We start from the raw sequence: 15,828 nt of genomic DNA on the forward strand, positions 1-15,828 counted from the left end.
GGTTGAGTGCACTGCACTATAACACCTAACCCTAATCCCAGATGATGAGAAAGGATGTAGGCTTAGTAAGATAATGTACACCAGTAATATGCAGATTTCTTCAAATTTTATCAGACTATGTATCAATGTCCCCATGTCAGCTGTTCACATATTTGGCATCCTAGGTTTTACTGTAGAAAGCCTTTCAGGATCCCTCTCCAATTTGAATTATATTTCCTCCTGTCCTACTGTATCTCTCTCCTCCACCTGACCATCCACTGGCCCTCTAGCAGCCTCTGTCTTGGTAGTCATCACGGTGTGCCATAGAAATTGTTACTCATCTAACTGATCTCCTTGAAGGCAAGGAAGACGTCTTATTTTATGTTTGTATTCCCAGTGCCAACAGCCGTGCTTTTCACCCTCTAGATCTTCAAAAAGGACTGAATGAATGAAATCCAAAGTAAAACTCAGAACCTAGCTCAGGTCACAAGAAAGTGAGTATGTGGCACGTCAAAATTGATCTGGCACAACAGCAGTGTTCTCCAGTGAGAGAATCTCCAGTATCTCTTCTGTCCAAGATGGTAGCCAAAAGCCCATGTGGCTCTTGAGCATGTGAAATGTGACTTTCTACAAAGGAAGAGCTGAAGTTTTGATTTTGAGTAATTTAAACAGCCACATGTGCCCAGTGGCCACCATCTTGGCCAGCAGTCTCAAGGCCACACATCTCTATCCAATAAAGACCAGAGATAACTTCATTAGCCATGGAAGCAGGCATTCATCTTGTCCCTAACTTCATCATGGAGCCTGAGAATGGGAGAAGTGGGGATGATACAACACAAGAAAAAAGAGGTCTGTTTTCTCTCTTGTATGATGCAACCTATATCAAGGACAGGAATTTTAGTTGCTGTTGGTTTGGGAGCCTGGAGAATTTGGGCTTTTAGTTGCGTTCCTCTTACCTCACTTCAACCTGCTAGGAAGTCATAAGACAAAATGAGATTGACCTCCATCATCTGTGTTCACAAATCTCACATGTCCGAATCTCTTTAAGGTACCGACTTGCTAGTGGACTTGAATTGTATTGTGTACTGGGTCCCATTTTGGGCAGTTTCATCAGTCCATTTCAGGGAGGTTAGTCTTCTTGAAAATAGCTGGTCATCTTTTGAAATGAAAGGCAGAACACTTTGTTATGAAGGCCTGGCATTTTTACTTTCCAATGAACTGAAGAGAGAGATGGGGTTATCTCCTAGGGTAGGTTTAAGCAAACCCTAGTTTAGCATGGAATGATCATCAAAATGGAAAGACCTAGCTCCAGTGTTTCATGCTGGGTAGTCATTCCCTATCTACTGTAAAGGCCATTTGGGGGAAAGAAATTTGGCCACCTTAATGTGCTTGCCCTGAAGTCATGAACTGCTCTTGATTGCTGTTAAACATCATAATGCATTCAGAGTTCGATTTCCCTGACAAGCCATTTAGTTAAGGGTCTGGATAGTATAAACAGGGACGGGAGGTCAGGAGAGGGACCAACATTACCCTGAGGCCTGCACTGCTCCACTGAAACGTAAAGTGTCTCCGAACTGAAAATGTCACCTGACTCAGTCCCTGGGGAGGTCCTTATGGATGTCTCAAGTCAAAGTTGATTTGAAAAATGAATGAGTTTAATTTCTCTCAAGAATGAAGAGTGAACTGTGGCTCTCTCCTTCATTTCACTTCATGGATGCTCATTTTGTCCCCTCCCACCCCAACCCTGTTCCTTTTCCCTCTTCAAGTACTTAAACGTCACGCACCAGTTCTGGATTCTTACTCTCAACATGTGCGTTGGGCGGGGGCAGGTGGAAGTTGAGGAGGTGGGTTCGGGGGATGAGTATGATTAAACTGCTTGTGCTGCCTGGCTCTGGGGGAACATTTTTATTTAAAAGCTAAGATTTGTGGTATTGACATGAATGAAACCTGAGTGAGCCCATTTGAGTGGATCTGGGTGGCTTGGTACTTCTAGGGACCCATATGCCCACCCCCTTTCCAGACTGATTCCCTTGATATTTTTCTGATCATAGCAATAGTGTAATTACTGTATTTGACTCTTCTGGTTGCCCAGGTGGTCAGAGGCTGGGGAAAGCCCTTGGCCGCTGTGAAAATAGAGAAATAGCTACCTGAAACTCCATAAAGGTGAGGCTGGGGGGAACTTGATGGTCACTTGTCTTCATAGAACGGCAGCTTCACTGAAATTCTTCTGACATTGTTAGTGGGGTGATTGCTTCTCATTGTCACTTGAGCAGGGGTCCCCTAACCTCAACCCTGGGTCAATCAGGAAGTGGTAGAGTTGTGCCTTACTCCATAACAATTTGTCACTTAGCTGCTCTGCCACACACCCCGAACAAATTAAGCTTCATTTCCCCTTGAAGCCCCCAGGTCCTCACCCACAGGAGATGAGGACAGCTCCCCTTGGCCCCTGCGATGCTGAGCTGTTGCCCAAAGAGCATGTGGGACAGAGGGAAGAGTTGACCTTCTCTGTTAATGTGTGGTCTTCATGAAGTTGTAGGCATCTTACCCTTACCAGCCGTGTTTTCTCTCCCCTGGGTCCAGGCTGCTTTGAATGCTGCATCAAGTGTCTGGGCGGAGTCCCCTACGCCTCCCTGGTGGCCACCATCCTCTGCTTCTCGGGTGTCGCCCTGTTCTGCGGCTGTGGGCACGTGGCTCTGGCAGGCACCGTGGCAATCCTGGAGCAGCACTTCTCCACCAACACCAGTGACCATGCCCTGCTGAGTGAGGTGTAAGTTGCCTCCTTCCTTTTAGAAGTGCATTTAAAGTGCTACCACCCCAGGAGGGCTGCAGAAAGACTGCTGTGGGCGCCCCTGGGAGAAAATGGATGCCTTTCATTCACGCTCCCTAGGGATAGACAGGAAAAGGGCCAGGAAAGAAGGGAAAAGAAAGGGCCAGGAGTGCAGTGGGTGTTGGGGACCTGGGATAGGACTGCGCCTGGGGAATGGGATGGTGCACACATAAGACACAGTGCACGTGTGGCCAAGGGGGATGGTGCAACACTGCCCATCCTCTCACCGAGGGTTACCATGGTCCCCGAGTAACAGATGCCCTCCGGTGCTGTCAGAGAAAATGGCTTAGCCCCACCCGAAGTCTACAGGAGCAGGACCTGGACGTTCATTCTTCAAGCAGAGGAAAAATCCCCGGGGATCCTCCAGTTCAGAAAAGGGGAAGTCTTAGGGGTATGGCCTCAGCCCTGCTATCCTAGAATCCTCCTGAGTGTCCAACTCCCATGCATGGATTCTCCCAAGCGTGCCTGCCCGGCAGCAGTGTATTGATGATTGTCTTCTTGTGTCTTTCCCTGCCCCTCACTGTTTGCTTTTTCCTTCCTTACTCCCAAAGTCTGACAGTCTTTAGGTGCCTTGTGATTGGGAGATACTTTTCTACCAGCCCTTTGAAAAAAGGCAGGAATGAATTTTTATGAAATAATAAGGGAAGCATGTTGGAAGAGTCCTTGGGAAATTTTATTTTTTATCTGTGAAATGATTCAAAGAAATCAGCAGTTGGGGAGGCTGTGAGGAGGATCAAGCAGGACGAGGGATTCAGTGAGTACCAACTGGGTACAAAAAAAAGACCAAGAAATATTTACCATGACTGAACCTCGGGAAAGCATGGTAGTTTAATTAGCTGGTGATGCTGATAAGTGGCTCTAAAAAAATCCAAAGGTCTGTGATTCACCCCAGACTAATTGAGTCATAATCTCTGGGGATATAGGACCCAGGTACCTGTAGTCTCTAACTCACCAGCTGGTTCCACTGGGCAGCCAAAGGTTGTCATCTGCATTTCTGTTGGCTTTCATAGGACAAAATTAGATGTGAATTAACTTTTTGTATCTTAAACCTGCTTGATACATTATCACTTGTGTTATGACAGTGTCTTGTGCAAAAAGCGTTCGCCCAAGTTACTCCATAGAGAGGCCATGAAGGCTTACTTAGGGGTTTTAGCAGAAAACCATTAAGCACAAAGCCTGGTTGGGAGACATTCTGATGTGGTGGAAGGAACAGGCCGTCCACTGGACCCAAGTTGAAATGCTGGCTGTATGTGTGTCCTGGATGAGTGGCTGTAACTCGTCAATCTCTGCATTTACTTACATGCAAAGGAGTATCATCTAGTAAGTACTAAAAGTCCATCGGGGCCCTGCCCAAAGGAAACATCTCCCTCATCTGGGAAGTTGCCCACCCCTTGGAAGAAGGGTCCAGGTTGCTGTGGTCTGGGCAGGGGTGCCTGTCTGCGGCACCCCCACCGAAGCCATCAGTGGGTCGGCTGTCACAGGATGTCACCTACCCTCACGGCCTCCCTCCAGAGGCCAAAATCAGGCCGTGAATGTAACCACTTGGGATCTTCTTTTCACAGAATTCAACTGATGCAGTATGTCATCTACGGAATTGCATCCTTTTTCTTCTTGTATGGGATCATTCTGCTGGCAGAAGGCTTCTACACCACGAGTGCAGTGAAAGAACTGCATGGGGAGTTTAAAACAACTGCCTGTGGCCGGTGCATCAGTGGGATGGTGAGTATGCATGAAATGATACAAAATTCAAGTTTTTTTCTGTCTGGTATGGTTTTTGGCACCCACTTCCCTTGCTGACATGTGGTCTGTGATTGCATTCACTCAGCAAAGCTGAGGCGTATGTGTGACCCAGTGGAACCTGACCAGTTCCTTCTCTGGCCTTTCATAGGCAGTGTTTGCTGACCTAGTGGAGGACAGAGGCTTGGTAAGGGGCTTGGTAAGAGACAGGGTCAGAAAGTGCTCTATCACAAAAGGAGACTCAGGGGTGGAGGGAGAGGTGGGAAGGAGGCATTTTTGGAGTTGGAACTGGGGGGGTCGTTGAAGTGGGGTTTATAATGGCCTATGCCAAGCAGCTGGATGTGTGGGTCTGGCATTTGAAAACTGGTCAGATGTGAAGAAAACAGCTGGAGAGTTGAGAGAGATGCACTCACATGGAGGCAGAAAGTCATGGAAGGAGGAAGATAAACACACAGGCTGCAGGGCTGAGGACACCAACTGAGCTCTCTGCTGTCCTGAGGTGAGGACTCTTAAAGATGTAAAACCAAGCAAGACTAGAGGGAAATGAGCATTTGAGCAGGTTTACTGTGCACTAAGCTTGTGTTCATGGCTATTGTAAATGTAGTAAAGGTGCATCTAATGCTTTTTAGTAATTTCACAGGATCATGAAACTACCCAGGTTCTTTTCCAGAAAGAGCTTCCTATAGTGGTGGCTGTTCTACAGCCCCTCTATTATGTAGAATAAAGGCAATTTGGAACAGGGTTCTAATGCAGTGGCCTGTGAGAGCATCCACACACCTTGGTAAGTGTGGAACTGATATTTACAAGGCACGGCTGAAGGAGGCCCTGTCCCAGCTAGCTCAGTGACCTTGGACAAGGGACAGCCTGCCTTGGCTACTTACGTCCTTACTGAATAGGGAACTGTAAAGTTCCAAAACTTCCCTGTATCTGCTATGGTCCGGTGACTGCATCCAGCAAGTTCAGTATTAGGAGAAATATATTAATTCTTCCTCCCAGGGATTGCACTGGTTGGTGAAGATTCTTTCTCCTTCTTGTCCTAGTTCGTCTTCCTCACCTACGTGTTGGGAGTGGCCTGGCTGGGTGTGTTTGGTTTCTCGGCAGTGCCAGTGTTTATGTTCTACAACATATGGTCCACCTGTGAAGTCATCAAGTCCCCCCAAACCAACGGGACAGCAGGAGTGGAGCAGATCTGTGTGGACATCCGGCAATATGGTACTTCCTGTGCAGTCCGTGATTTGTGTTCTATGTGCATATGCGGGTCTAAATTATTACAGGGTTGTAATAATAATAATTCTAATAATCATTAGGATGGAGAAGAGCAGAAGAAAGCAGAGAAGACTGAAGAAACGAGACTCTGGAGATCAGGGGATGAGACCCTAGAGACTTAGGAGAGGAACTAGGGAGACTTGGGAGACGAGACCCAAGACTGGAGACTTTGGAGATTTGGGACAGGAGACTCAGGAGAGGAGACTTAGGAGACTAAGGAGACGAGAGGAGACTTAGGCTACTCAGGACAGGACAGTTAGGAGACTCGGGAGACAACACAGTGGAGACTCAGGAGATGAGACTCTGGAGACAAGACCCTGGATAGCAGAGTCAGGAGACAAGACCTTGGAGTCTTAGGAGAAGAGACACTAGAGACTCAGGAGACGAGACCCTGGAGAGCAGATTCAGGAGAGACTTAAGAGACTAAAGAGAGGAGATGAGGGTTACGAGACTCAGGAGATGAGAGCCCGGGGTCTCAGGACAGGAGACTGTGAAGAGGAGACTCACGAGAGGAGATTTAGGCTACTCATGAGCGGAGAGACAGGAGACTCAGGAGAGGAGATCTATAGCCACAGGAGATGAGACCCTGGACAGGAGGGTCAGGAGAAAGACCCTGGAGACTCAGGAGACGAGACTCTGGAGACTCAGCGAATGAGACTCAGGAGACAAGACCCTGGACAGGATACACTATCGACTCAGGATAGCACACTCAGGAAAGGACACCTAGGATACTCAGCAGAGCAGACGAGGCTTCCGCTACTCAAGAGAGGAGAGTCAGGAGACTGAGCAGACGAGACTCAGGAGATGAGACCCTGCTGTCTCAGGAGCTCAAGAAAGGAGACTCAGGAGAGGAGAAGAGGGTTAGGCAACTCGGGAGAGGAGACTCGGGAGATGAGGCTCTGGAGGTTAGACCCTGAAGACTCAGGAGACTCTGGAGATAAGACTCAGGAAAGGAGAGAAGACCTAGGCTAGTCTTGAGAGGAGACTGTAGACAAGATTCTGGACACTCAGGAGATGAGATTCTGGAGACTCAGGATGTGAGTGGAGACTTTGAAGATTCAGGAGAGGAGATGCGGCTCTAGATGACAACATAAAATCCAGGCATATTTTAAAGTCATCCAAAGGGACTCTAACAAAGCTGAGTGCTGGATATCTATTCAAACATATTTTTCTGAGTGGGCACTTCACCTAAGTTTAGTTCATCTTGAGAGGCCACAGAAAGGGCCATGGCACCTCCTGTCCATCACTGCAAACCAGACATCCCTCCTGAATGAGAAAAGGCAGTTTCAGTAGTACTTCTGTCCAGGATGGTGGAAATCCTGTTCTTGGCAGGATCAACTAGGGGAAAAAAAGTTTTCCATTAGAATTGAAGAGGAAATAATTGTTCTTTCAGAGCTTTTCTAAAAGAGGTTTCTTCCTGTCTGGCTTATCCTCAGCATCTTACCTTGAACCATAATACAAAACTTAACCTAAAATGCCCCTTGCACTGAGCTCTTCTCATAGAGCCAAAGGTTCAACTACACTGTTCTTTAGAATAGATGGAAAACAGAGATTCAAATTGATTTTTAAAATATTTATAGATGAATATCTAGGTGCATGTATCATTTCCCTACTCTTCAGCATTCACTATAAATGTCATCAGTAATCATTTTTAAAAATCTTCTGTTCTTGAAATCAGTGGTTTCATCATTTCCTATTCTCCTGAAACAAAAACTTACTACTGGTCCATAACAAAGGTAGAAGGAATAGTTTTTAAGTATCTTCCTTTCTGACCTCCTGGGAGACAAGAGAACTTGATGTATGTCTCATATTTAAGGGTACATCGAGGCATTAATGACCAAAAAAGCAGCAGCCGCCATGTGGATGAGGTGACCACAGAGGGGAGTTGGATACAGCAAGGACACCACAGGCTGAGCTGGCCTCACTCTGTGAGGAAGTACAGTGGTTTTCCAAGCTTCCAATTGGACTTTCATTCCAGAAGTAGTTCTGAGATACTTGTAAAACACAACAAAAAGGAATAGAAAAGCAAAGACATACAAAATGGAAGTGCAGATTACAGAATATAAACAAATTCCTCTCAAATTGCCATGAACCTTTCTGAGCATAGCCTCTCCCTTTCAGAACGGAGTCAGGGCCAATCATGGTGAAAGAGCTTGAGAAGCAAGGCTGCAGACCATGAAGTTCAAGGCGAGATGTGTTTGGTTTCAGGAGGAGGAAATGCCTTATAAGGGGGGGTGGGGGTGGGGGTTGTCCTGCAGCTGTTGAACTCGAGTTCATGAATATCAGCTCAACTAACCAAAGCATAATTTATCTAATTCTCTCATGGACTAGTTGCCTTTGCTCTTGCCCTGTTGTTCAAATAGGACTTTTTTTTATTCCAGAAAGTTTCTTCTGCAGAGGGCAGATACATCAATTGTTGATGAAGAGCACAGCACGTGACTGTGTTGTAACTGCCTCTGAAAGTGGAGGGGCCCAGTGCAAGCAGGGGCACTGGCATTTGTGCTAATCACTAACCTTCTGCTGGGATTCACTTTCTAGGAATCATCCCTTGGAATGCTTTCCCAGGAAGAATATGTGGCTCGGCCCTGGAAAACATCTGCAACACCAACGAGGTAGGCCCCGGCCCCTCAGCTGACCCTAGACGACCACTGGGCACTTCAGGCTGAGGCAAAGGGTGCTCCTAGGGAGAAAGACCACGAGAGGGCGCTGAGCCACCATTTTCTACCTAGACAACGGCCCTGTGCCATGGCTGAATCCAGAGTGACGGTCCTGCGCCACCAGACAGCTTTCTCTTTTGGTGATATTTGGAGAGTGATCCCAATCCTGCCCAGTCTGAATATATCTCAGTTCTTCATCTTCAGATCGTTTTTCAAAGTAGAACATTTGTCATAGGACCAATGTAAATTTTCCCAGAGAGGACTGCCCTCAATTTGTATACAACTGAATTTTTATACACTGGCAACTTATTCTTTTGATTAGACTGAGTTGCTGCTATTGCTTATTCATCCTTACTTGGCAGTAAATCCTGACACACTATGGTTGAAAAATCTCTCTGCCCTAGAAAGTCTTCAGGCATTGGCTTATAACTGTATATAAAAGCAGATTCTCAAATGCACTGGTGGAAGCTCGCATTTAAGATGATCCTGACATGGTTTAGGAAGTAAGGAACAACCGCAATCATCAGGGCCCGCCTACCCGGCTGCTGGGTGTGTACATCCATGATCTGGGCCGCAGGTAGCAGGCATGCAGGGGCAAGATAATACCCTGTTCGTGGGGAGCAGCCCCAGCTACTCCCATGTAACTGGCCTGGGGTACAGCCTCTTGCCAAGTTCTGAAAGCTCCCCAGCTAAGCCCAGCATGTGCCCGGCCTTCAGAAATCAGCCCTACAGAGGAAGAGGGAGTGCGCCCAGAATAGAGGAGGCCATCACTCCCCTGCAGAATGCTCACCTCGGTGCCCGGTTCTCTCCTAGTTCTACATGTCCTATCACCTGTTCATCGTGGCCTGTGCCGGAGCTGGCGCCACCGTCATTGCCCTGGTGAGTGCTGGCCCCCTTCCTGCAGGCACCATCCTAACAGACTTCCCTTCCAGCCAACACACCTGGGACTCTGCCTCGGTTCAGGTGCCCCTATGTAAACGTACCCCGTGTCTAGCTTGCAGGAAGGATGAGGTGCTGGTCTTGGCATTCATGGTAGGTGATGAGATTCAGATTCGGTGGGAAGAATCCTTTTGCCTCCGTTTAAAGGCATCTTGTGGGGTATACATTGCTGATTCATGAACAGTGTACCCACGGCCAGCAGCAGTGTGTCTCAGGCCTGACTGGAGCTTGCTGAACACATGTATTTTCTCCGTCAGGTCCCCTGCAGTCTCCCTGCGCTTAGGAACACTAGACGGCCCTTTAGCACTCTCATGAGGGACCACAGAAAGAGTGAGGTCACAAAAATGCAAAAACCAGGGCACATGATGAAAAAGATGCTTGTTTACAGCTTGCCATAGCTGCCAAGGCTGCCACAGTTGCCTTGGGCATGTCAGCTTTTCCGCATCCTGTGTGTCCGCATGGCTGTGAGTGCTGACCTGAGAGTTAAGGAAATTTTAGCACAAGGACAGATTCACAAATACGGAAGATGCCACCACACAGGCGTGTGTCTGTGTGTATCACGTGGACCGAAAACTTGGGAGGGCTTGGCTTGTGGTGTCCAGAGCTCTAAGGCGGGTAGAATGAGGGGGGACCTCAAGAGCTGAGAAATGAGGAAGTGAGTCCTTCAGAGTTTGTCCAACCTTTGATGTCATCCCTCCCCACGTGGAGGCAACCCTCTATTCCCTCAGGATGGGGACCTGTTCTCTGGGCTGATGACTTATTGTATACGTGAGACTCCAGAAACTTGAGTGCGCGAGATATAATGGGCTTACAAATGGCAAAAAAGAAACACCCTAGGTTCTGAGCTGGCTCCCATCCCCGGCCGAGTTTAGAAGTGTCGGGGCAGAGGCCCGCACTGCCTGTATCTTACTGTCCTGTTCTGTTCTCTTCCACCAGCTGATCTACATGATGGCTACCACATATAACTATGCGGTTTTGAAGTTTAAGAGTCGGGAAGATTGCTGCACTAAGTTCTAAGTTGCATAAGGCCAATAAGGAGCTTTAGAGAGCTATATTCCGTAGCGTGAATCACTGACCCCCAGACTAAAGCAGAGCCTAGGCTTCTGCAGTTTTGTTACAGTAATTTGTAAATCGCTTTAGTCAACTCATTTTGCATGGTAGATTACTCAAATGACTTACCGTACATGAACTCCAAAATGATGATGAGATCTGGCTATTTCCACATTGTGGAAAGGATTCAGTTATTTACTGACATTGGTGAGCAGCCACTGAAAAACAATGTCTTTGTTTTTTAACAAAGTTCTTTGAACTTAAACTCTGAGCAGTATCTCTAAGTGAAGTATTAAAACTGGAATACCTGTGTTTTCCATTATTTTTGCTTGCTTGATAACCCATTTCAGTAATGAACACACGTGCTGAAGATGAATTGGAAGAGAACTGTTTTCATCTGGATTTGGTCTTCTCAGACTCTGTTTGGAAAATATTTTATAAATATTTTTTAAATCTGATTACCGTATTTTTAACGATTATAGGGCTCACTACCAAATAAATGCCCCTCAAATAAGCTGACAAAAATTTGAAGAAAAAGAGCTCACTTGTTATCTCTCAAAAATATTTATATGTAGTTTTATTTTTACACAACACCATCAGTCCTTTCAGAGCCCACAGAATGGATAACCTCACAGTGTTGGATTGGGGTGAGTAGTAACTGATTCCTCATAGCCACTTCTCAAACTGCATGTAAGATTCTAATGGGGAAAGTAATTGTGCTTGGATCTGAAAGTCTCCAATATGTTGAGAAGGAAATATAAGGAACTTGATATATAGATTTTGCAGGAAAGATGAGGAAAATAAGCGGGAAAGAAGCATTTGCCACATCAAACTGTAAAGAATGATCATAACGATTTTGACGTTTTGTGAAATGAAATCACGGCAGTTATACACGAAAACTAGTTTCACTACTAAAAGTGTGTTAACACAGGGACTGCATGCTTTGCTGATAGTTCTTAATTTTGGTTTTGACATTCACTTAATTTTTCCATGTTAAATATGTAGTTTTATATTATTTACTCAAAATAAACACCGTTCACACTTTCAGGCCTTTGGGGAAATTGATTTTTGTCCACAGATAGGAAAGATCTTTGCACGACACTCATTCCAAAATAACCACACAGCGTGTTTCTGAACTTTTGCCTTCGTTTTTCAAGTGACTCTTAAAATGGTAAAAAGCACCCTGTCGTATTTCATTTTTGCCTTTTCTTAACAGTAACTTGGGCCATTTTCTCTTGATTCATTATGTTTGTTTACTAACTTTTTTCACCCTTTTAATACGAAGCGTCCTAGCAGAGCTTGCACTCAGTCTCCGATGCCTCTGACAGCAGAATGAATATTAATCCGGAATAACCCTCTCCATTTTTACAGCACAGAGCGTCTAATCTGCCTTCACAGCTCGCTTTGCCTTCTCACATGCTCACTAGCCATCATGCTCACCCTTCTTTTCCAGATCCACTTCCTCATGATACTGTCTTCTAACTGGGCTTACTTAAAGGATGCAAGCAAAATGCAGGCTTACCAGGATATCAAAGCAAAGGAAGAACAGGAACTGCAAGATATCCAGTCTCGGTCAAAAGAACAACTCAATTCTTACACATAAATGTTTGCCAGAGGGTCTCAGCCAACGAATTTACAGCTCTGACAAATCATCAGACAGCTGCTCTGCAGTACAGATGTGTACCCCACCAAACAAACTCACGTAGAAGTCCAAACACTTCACTGTCTGTCTCAAGCTGCTGGGATGTATTTCTAGGAAAACCTTCCAGTAGGTAACTCTGTTTCTTTACAAGATATTGGAGGTTTCATGGGAGCCATTTTAAAAGGCAACACTTCAACAAAATGAATATTTATCCTTTTGAAATTTGTGGCATGTTCACAATCCCACCAAGACAGGCTCTGAGAACACGATACCCCTTGATAAGGACCATGCCATCACAGCATCAGGCGGTATGAACACACATTCCCTTCTACCATCTGTCCTCAAACACATCTAAATAGGAACTAAAATGGAACTGATGCGACATTGCATTCCTGACAGCTGACATGTATGAAATTGTGGCTCAAAGATAAAGTGATTCTTAGAGTTGACCCTTGTAAGAAAAATAGCTGACCTCCCCACCCCTCTTAAGTCCAGGACATACTAATTTCCTGGTCCAATCAGAAATTGTTTTTTTTTTCTTTCTCTCAAGAATGCTAAAATGAGCCCATTATAATAATTCTGCATTACCTACCATGGATGAAGCTAGATTCAGACTGACAAGCTATCCAAAATCAATTTTTGTAATAGGTTTCTTTTACATAAATGTCAGCTTTGCCTTAATGAGTATTTGTTTTCAATTTCTAAGATCTTAAAATAGGTAACCCCAAATCCTTCAAAGAATTTTGTTCCACAAATGTTTTTCTTAATGAAGAAGTGTTACCTTATTAAAATGACCACCACTCAAAACCATTTTTATGTGGTCTGAATAGCAAGTTTACAATTTCATACCAACTACCCAAAACCTAATTACCAACAGACCACAGACCTCCTACTTTTATAGACTTGAATACTGAATTAATTTCAATTAGGTTTGGTATTTATTTCACGTTTTCTTATCTAAATCTTAAGTTTCCTAGACTAAAGTTAAATGTTCAGGAAAAGAAAAAAAAAAAACCCAAATGCTTGAGTTTAAGCCATCTTCAAAAGAAACTTGCCTTTTAAATCATTGTGTTTCAGAACATTAAGTGACTATAGGTATTGGGTATTAGTGATGGTAAACTTTGTGTTGTTCTTTATGAAATGATACATATAACTGTTGGGTGCATCAGTGCTTTTAAAGGGGGCTGCATAATATAATAGGGTTAACTATGTATATTCATGTTAAGAATTAACTTGTGGTTTGGCTGTTTCCTGGATTTTAAACATATCCACGTGCAGAAATGTGTTAAAATGAAAGGAAGCATACCTTTATCAGATGCTATTAAAATTGAACAGCAAGTATAATATTTCATTTGGATTCTTTCTGTTGGTGTTGTTGTTAATGCCTAAAAATGCCTATTTGGATCTTGACTATTTTTTCTTTTTCTAAATCGGGAGACGATCTCTTCTGTGTAGAACAGTTGTTCCAGAATAGCTTGGTGTTTTGTTTTCCTGTTGCATGACAGACCTAAATATTTTTTCCAGCAGTGGAGGTGCTGTTTGAGTCCAGTGTTCTAGAAGAGGCAGTGTCTAAAGCCTAATTTTACTTTTCTAATTCTGGTAGCTCTTACCAGGAATTTTTGAAAGTTTTGTTTAAGTAGTCTAATATTTTTTATGTAAAGAGCATTAAATTTTGCTATGTATAAATTTTTGTAACCTAACAGTGAATCAATATTTTCTATCAGTGCCAAGGGCTTCCTGTAGTTCTATTCAAGTGTTACAATAAATATTTGTAGATAATAGTCAATACCTGTGTATGCTTATTTTAAAGATCTATTTAGGTGGAAATAGCTGTGGATGTATTACGAGAAATGAAATAAAAATTATAGCTTCATTTACTTGCCTTTTTACCATACATATATACTCTCTCTCTGTCCTCGGTATGGTGTTATTTTTAAACAGTATGCATAATCAAGATTCTACATTTGTACAGAAATCAAGTTTCCAAGTGCTACGTGTTTCATTTCTGACAGAAGCCTCTTTTAAAGCAAGAGCAATTTGAGAAAACACTGTAACCCACTGGGCAGTATGTTACATAAATTGCCACTAACACTTAGGTATGAAGCTAGTCAGAAAAATTATATACTAATTTATGGGATTAATACAAAGCTTTCTGTTTGGAGACAGTGGGAACAGTGAGGAACCTTCATAAAGGGCCACGTAACACTGGCTGTTTTACCAACCGAAGATACCACGGTCTATTCAACAACAGGGTCCTACTGTATAGAGCACAGGGAACTATAATCACTATTTTGTAATAAACTATAAACGGAAAGAAGAGTCTGAAAAAATGTATATAAAAAACACATATATGTGTTTATATATATATACACACATGCATAACTGAATCACTTTTGTATACATCACTAACACAACATTGTAAATCAACTATATTTCAATTAAAAAAACTAAGCTGCAGACCTAGATTTCTTACTTAGGACTTCATTTTATAACCTCTTTCAACTACTTACCTGTCAGCATGACTATACATGTGGACTGTCTATATATGACCTTTCTGAGTACTATTGACGTTTCTAAAGGAGGCACTGCCTCTGGATTATCACCCTTCCCTCATGCACAGCAGGAGAACATCAGCAGTCCAATTATTATGCTGTTGGTCACACATCTTAACACTTTCTGTTTATGGAATAAAGTTTTGTGTGCAGTTATTTCTTAAGTTAATCAGATCACAGGTACTATCTAAAATACTGACAGATATCCTGCCACAAAATGTAGGAACCTCTAGAGGTTTAAGAGTTTTCCCTTTTTCTAGTTACACATTGTGAAAATTAATTTCTAAGGAATGAAAATCAAGTCAAAATTATACAGGACTCACCTACTCATTTAATAACCAACAAGCAAAATACTCTACATTGAAACAATCCTTTTAGGGCTTTCTAACAGTTCCTAATCCAGGCAAACCTCAGAGACACTGCAGGTTTTGTTCCATACCACTGAGATACAGCAAATGGTACAATAAAGAGTAACATGAATTTTTGGACTTCCCAGGGCATATAGGTCTTCTACAGCACAGTCTATTAACATGTGCAGTAACATTATATTTTAAAAAACAAACAACATATACACCTTAATTAAAGGATACTTCACTGCAGAAAACACTATCCATCACCTGAGCTTTCAGGGAGCTGTCATCTTTTTGCTAGCAGTGGTTTGAAATACTGTTCAGTTCCATTCAGTCGCTCAGTTGTGTCCAACTCTTTGCGACCCCATGAATCGCAGCACGCCAGGCCTCCCTGTCCATCACCATCTCCCGGAGTTCACTCAAACTCACCTCCATCGAGTTAGTGATGCCATCCAGCCGTCTCATCCTCTGTCGTCCCCTTTTCCTCCTGCCCCCAATCCCTCCCAGCATCAGAGTCTTTTCCAATGAGTCACCTCTTTGCATGAGGTGGCCAAAGTACTGGAGTTTCAGCTTGAGCATCATTCCTTCCAAAGAACACCCACGGCTGATCTTTAGGATGGACTGGTTGGACCTCCTTGCAGTCCAAGGGAATCTCAAGAGTCTTCTCCAACGCCACAGTTCAAAAGCATCAATTATTTGGTGCTCAGCTTTCTTTATAGTCCAACTCTCACATCCATACATGACCACTGGAAAAACCATAGCCTTGCCTAGATGGACCTTTGTTGGCAAAGTAACATCTCTGCTTTTCAATATGCTATCTAGGTTGGTC

The 15,828-nt window shown here is 43.9% G+C and overlaps 1 protein-coding gene across 5 annotated transcripts in view; it reads left to right on the forward strand.

The window, feature by feature from the left end:
• GPM6B (glycoprotein M6B) overlaps window positions 1–13,972 on the forward strand; it is a 159,819-nt gene extending 145,847 nt beyond the window's left edge. For 3 of the 5 annotated variants that reach the window (XM_018043892.1, XM_005701097.3, XM_005701099.3), the window contains 6 exons: window positions 2,560–2,746; window positions 4,369–4,525; window positions 5,584–5,755; window positions 8,348–8,421; window positions 9,280–9,345; window positions 11,909–13,972. In XM_018043892.1, the coding sequence (XP_017899381.1) occupies window positions 2,560–2,746; window positions 4,369–4,525; window positions 5,584–5,755; window positions 8,348–8,421; window positions 9,280–9,345; window positions 11,909–12,058 (806 nt within the window). In that variant the 3' untranslated portion in view covers window positions 12,059–13,972. Of the gene's footprint in view, window positions 1–2,559; window positions 2,747–4,368; window positions 4,526–5,583; window positions 5,756–8,347; window positions 8,422–9,279; window positions 9,346–10,341 lie in introns of all 5 variants that reach the window. The other 2 variants (XM_005701098.3, XM_005701100.3) reach the window with 1 other exon arrangement.
• The last annotated feature ends 1,856 nt before the right edge of the window (window positions 13,973–15,828 follow it).

Source organism: Capra hircus (genome assembly GCF_001704415.2).
Source record: "Capra hircus breed San Clemente chromosome X unlocalized genomic scaffold, ASM170441v1, whole genome shotgun sequence".
NCBI lineage: Eukaryota > Metazoa > Chordata > Mammalia > Artiodactyla > Bovidae > Capra > Capra hircus.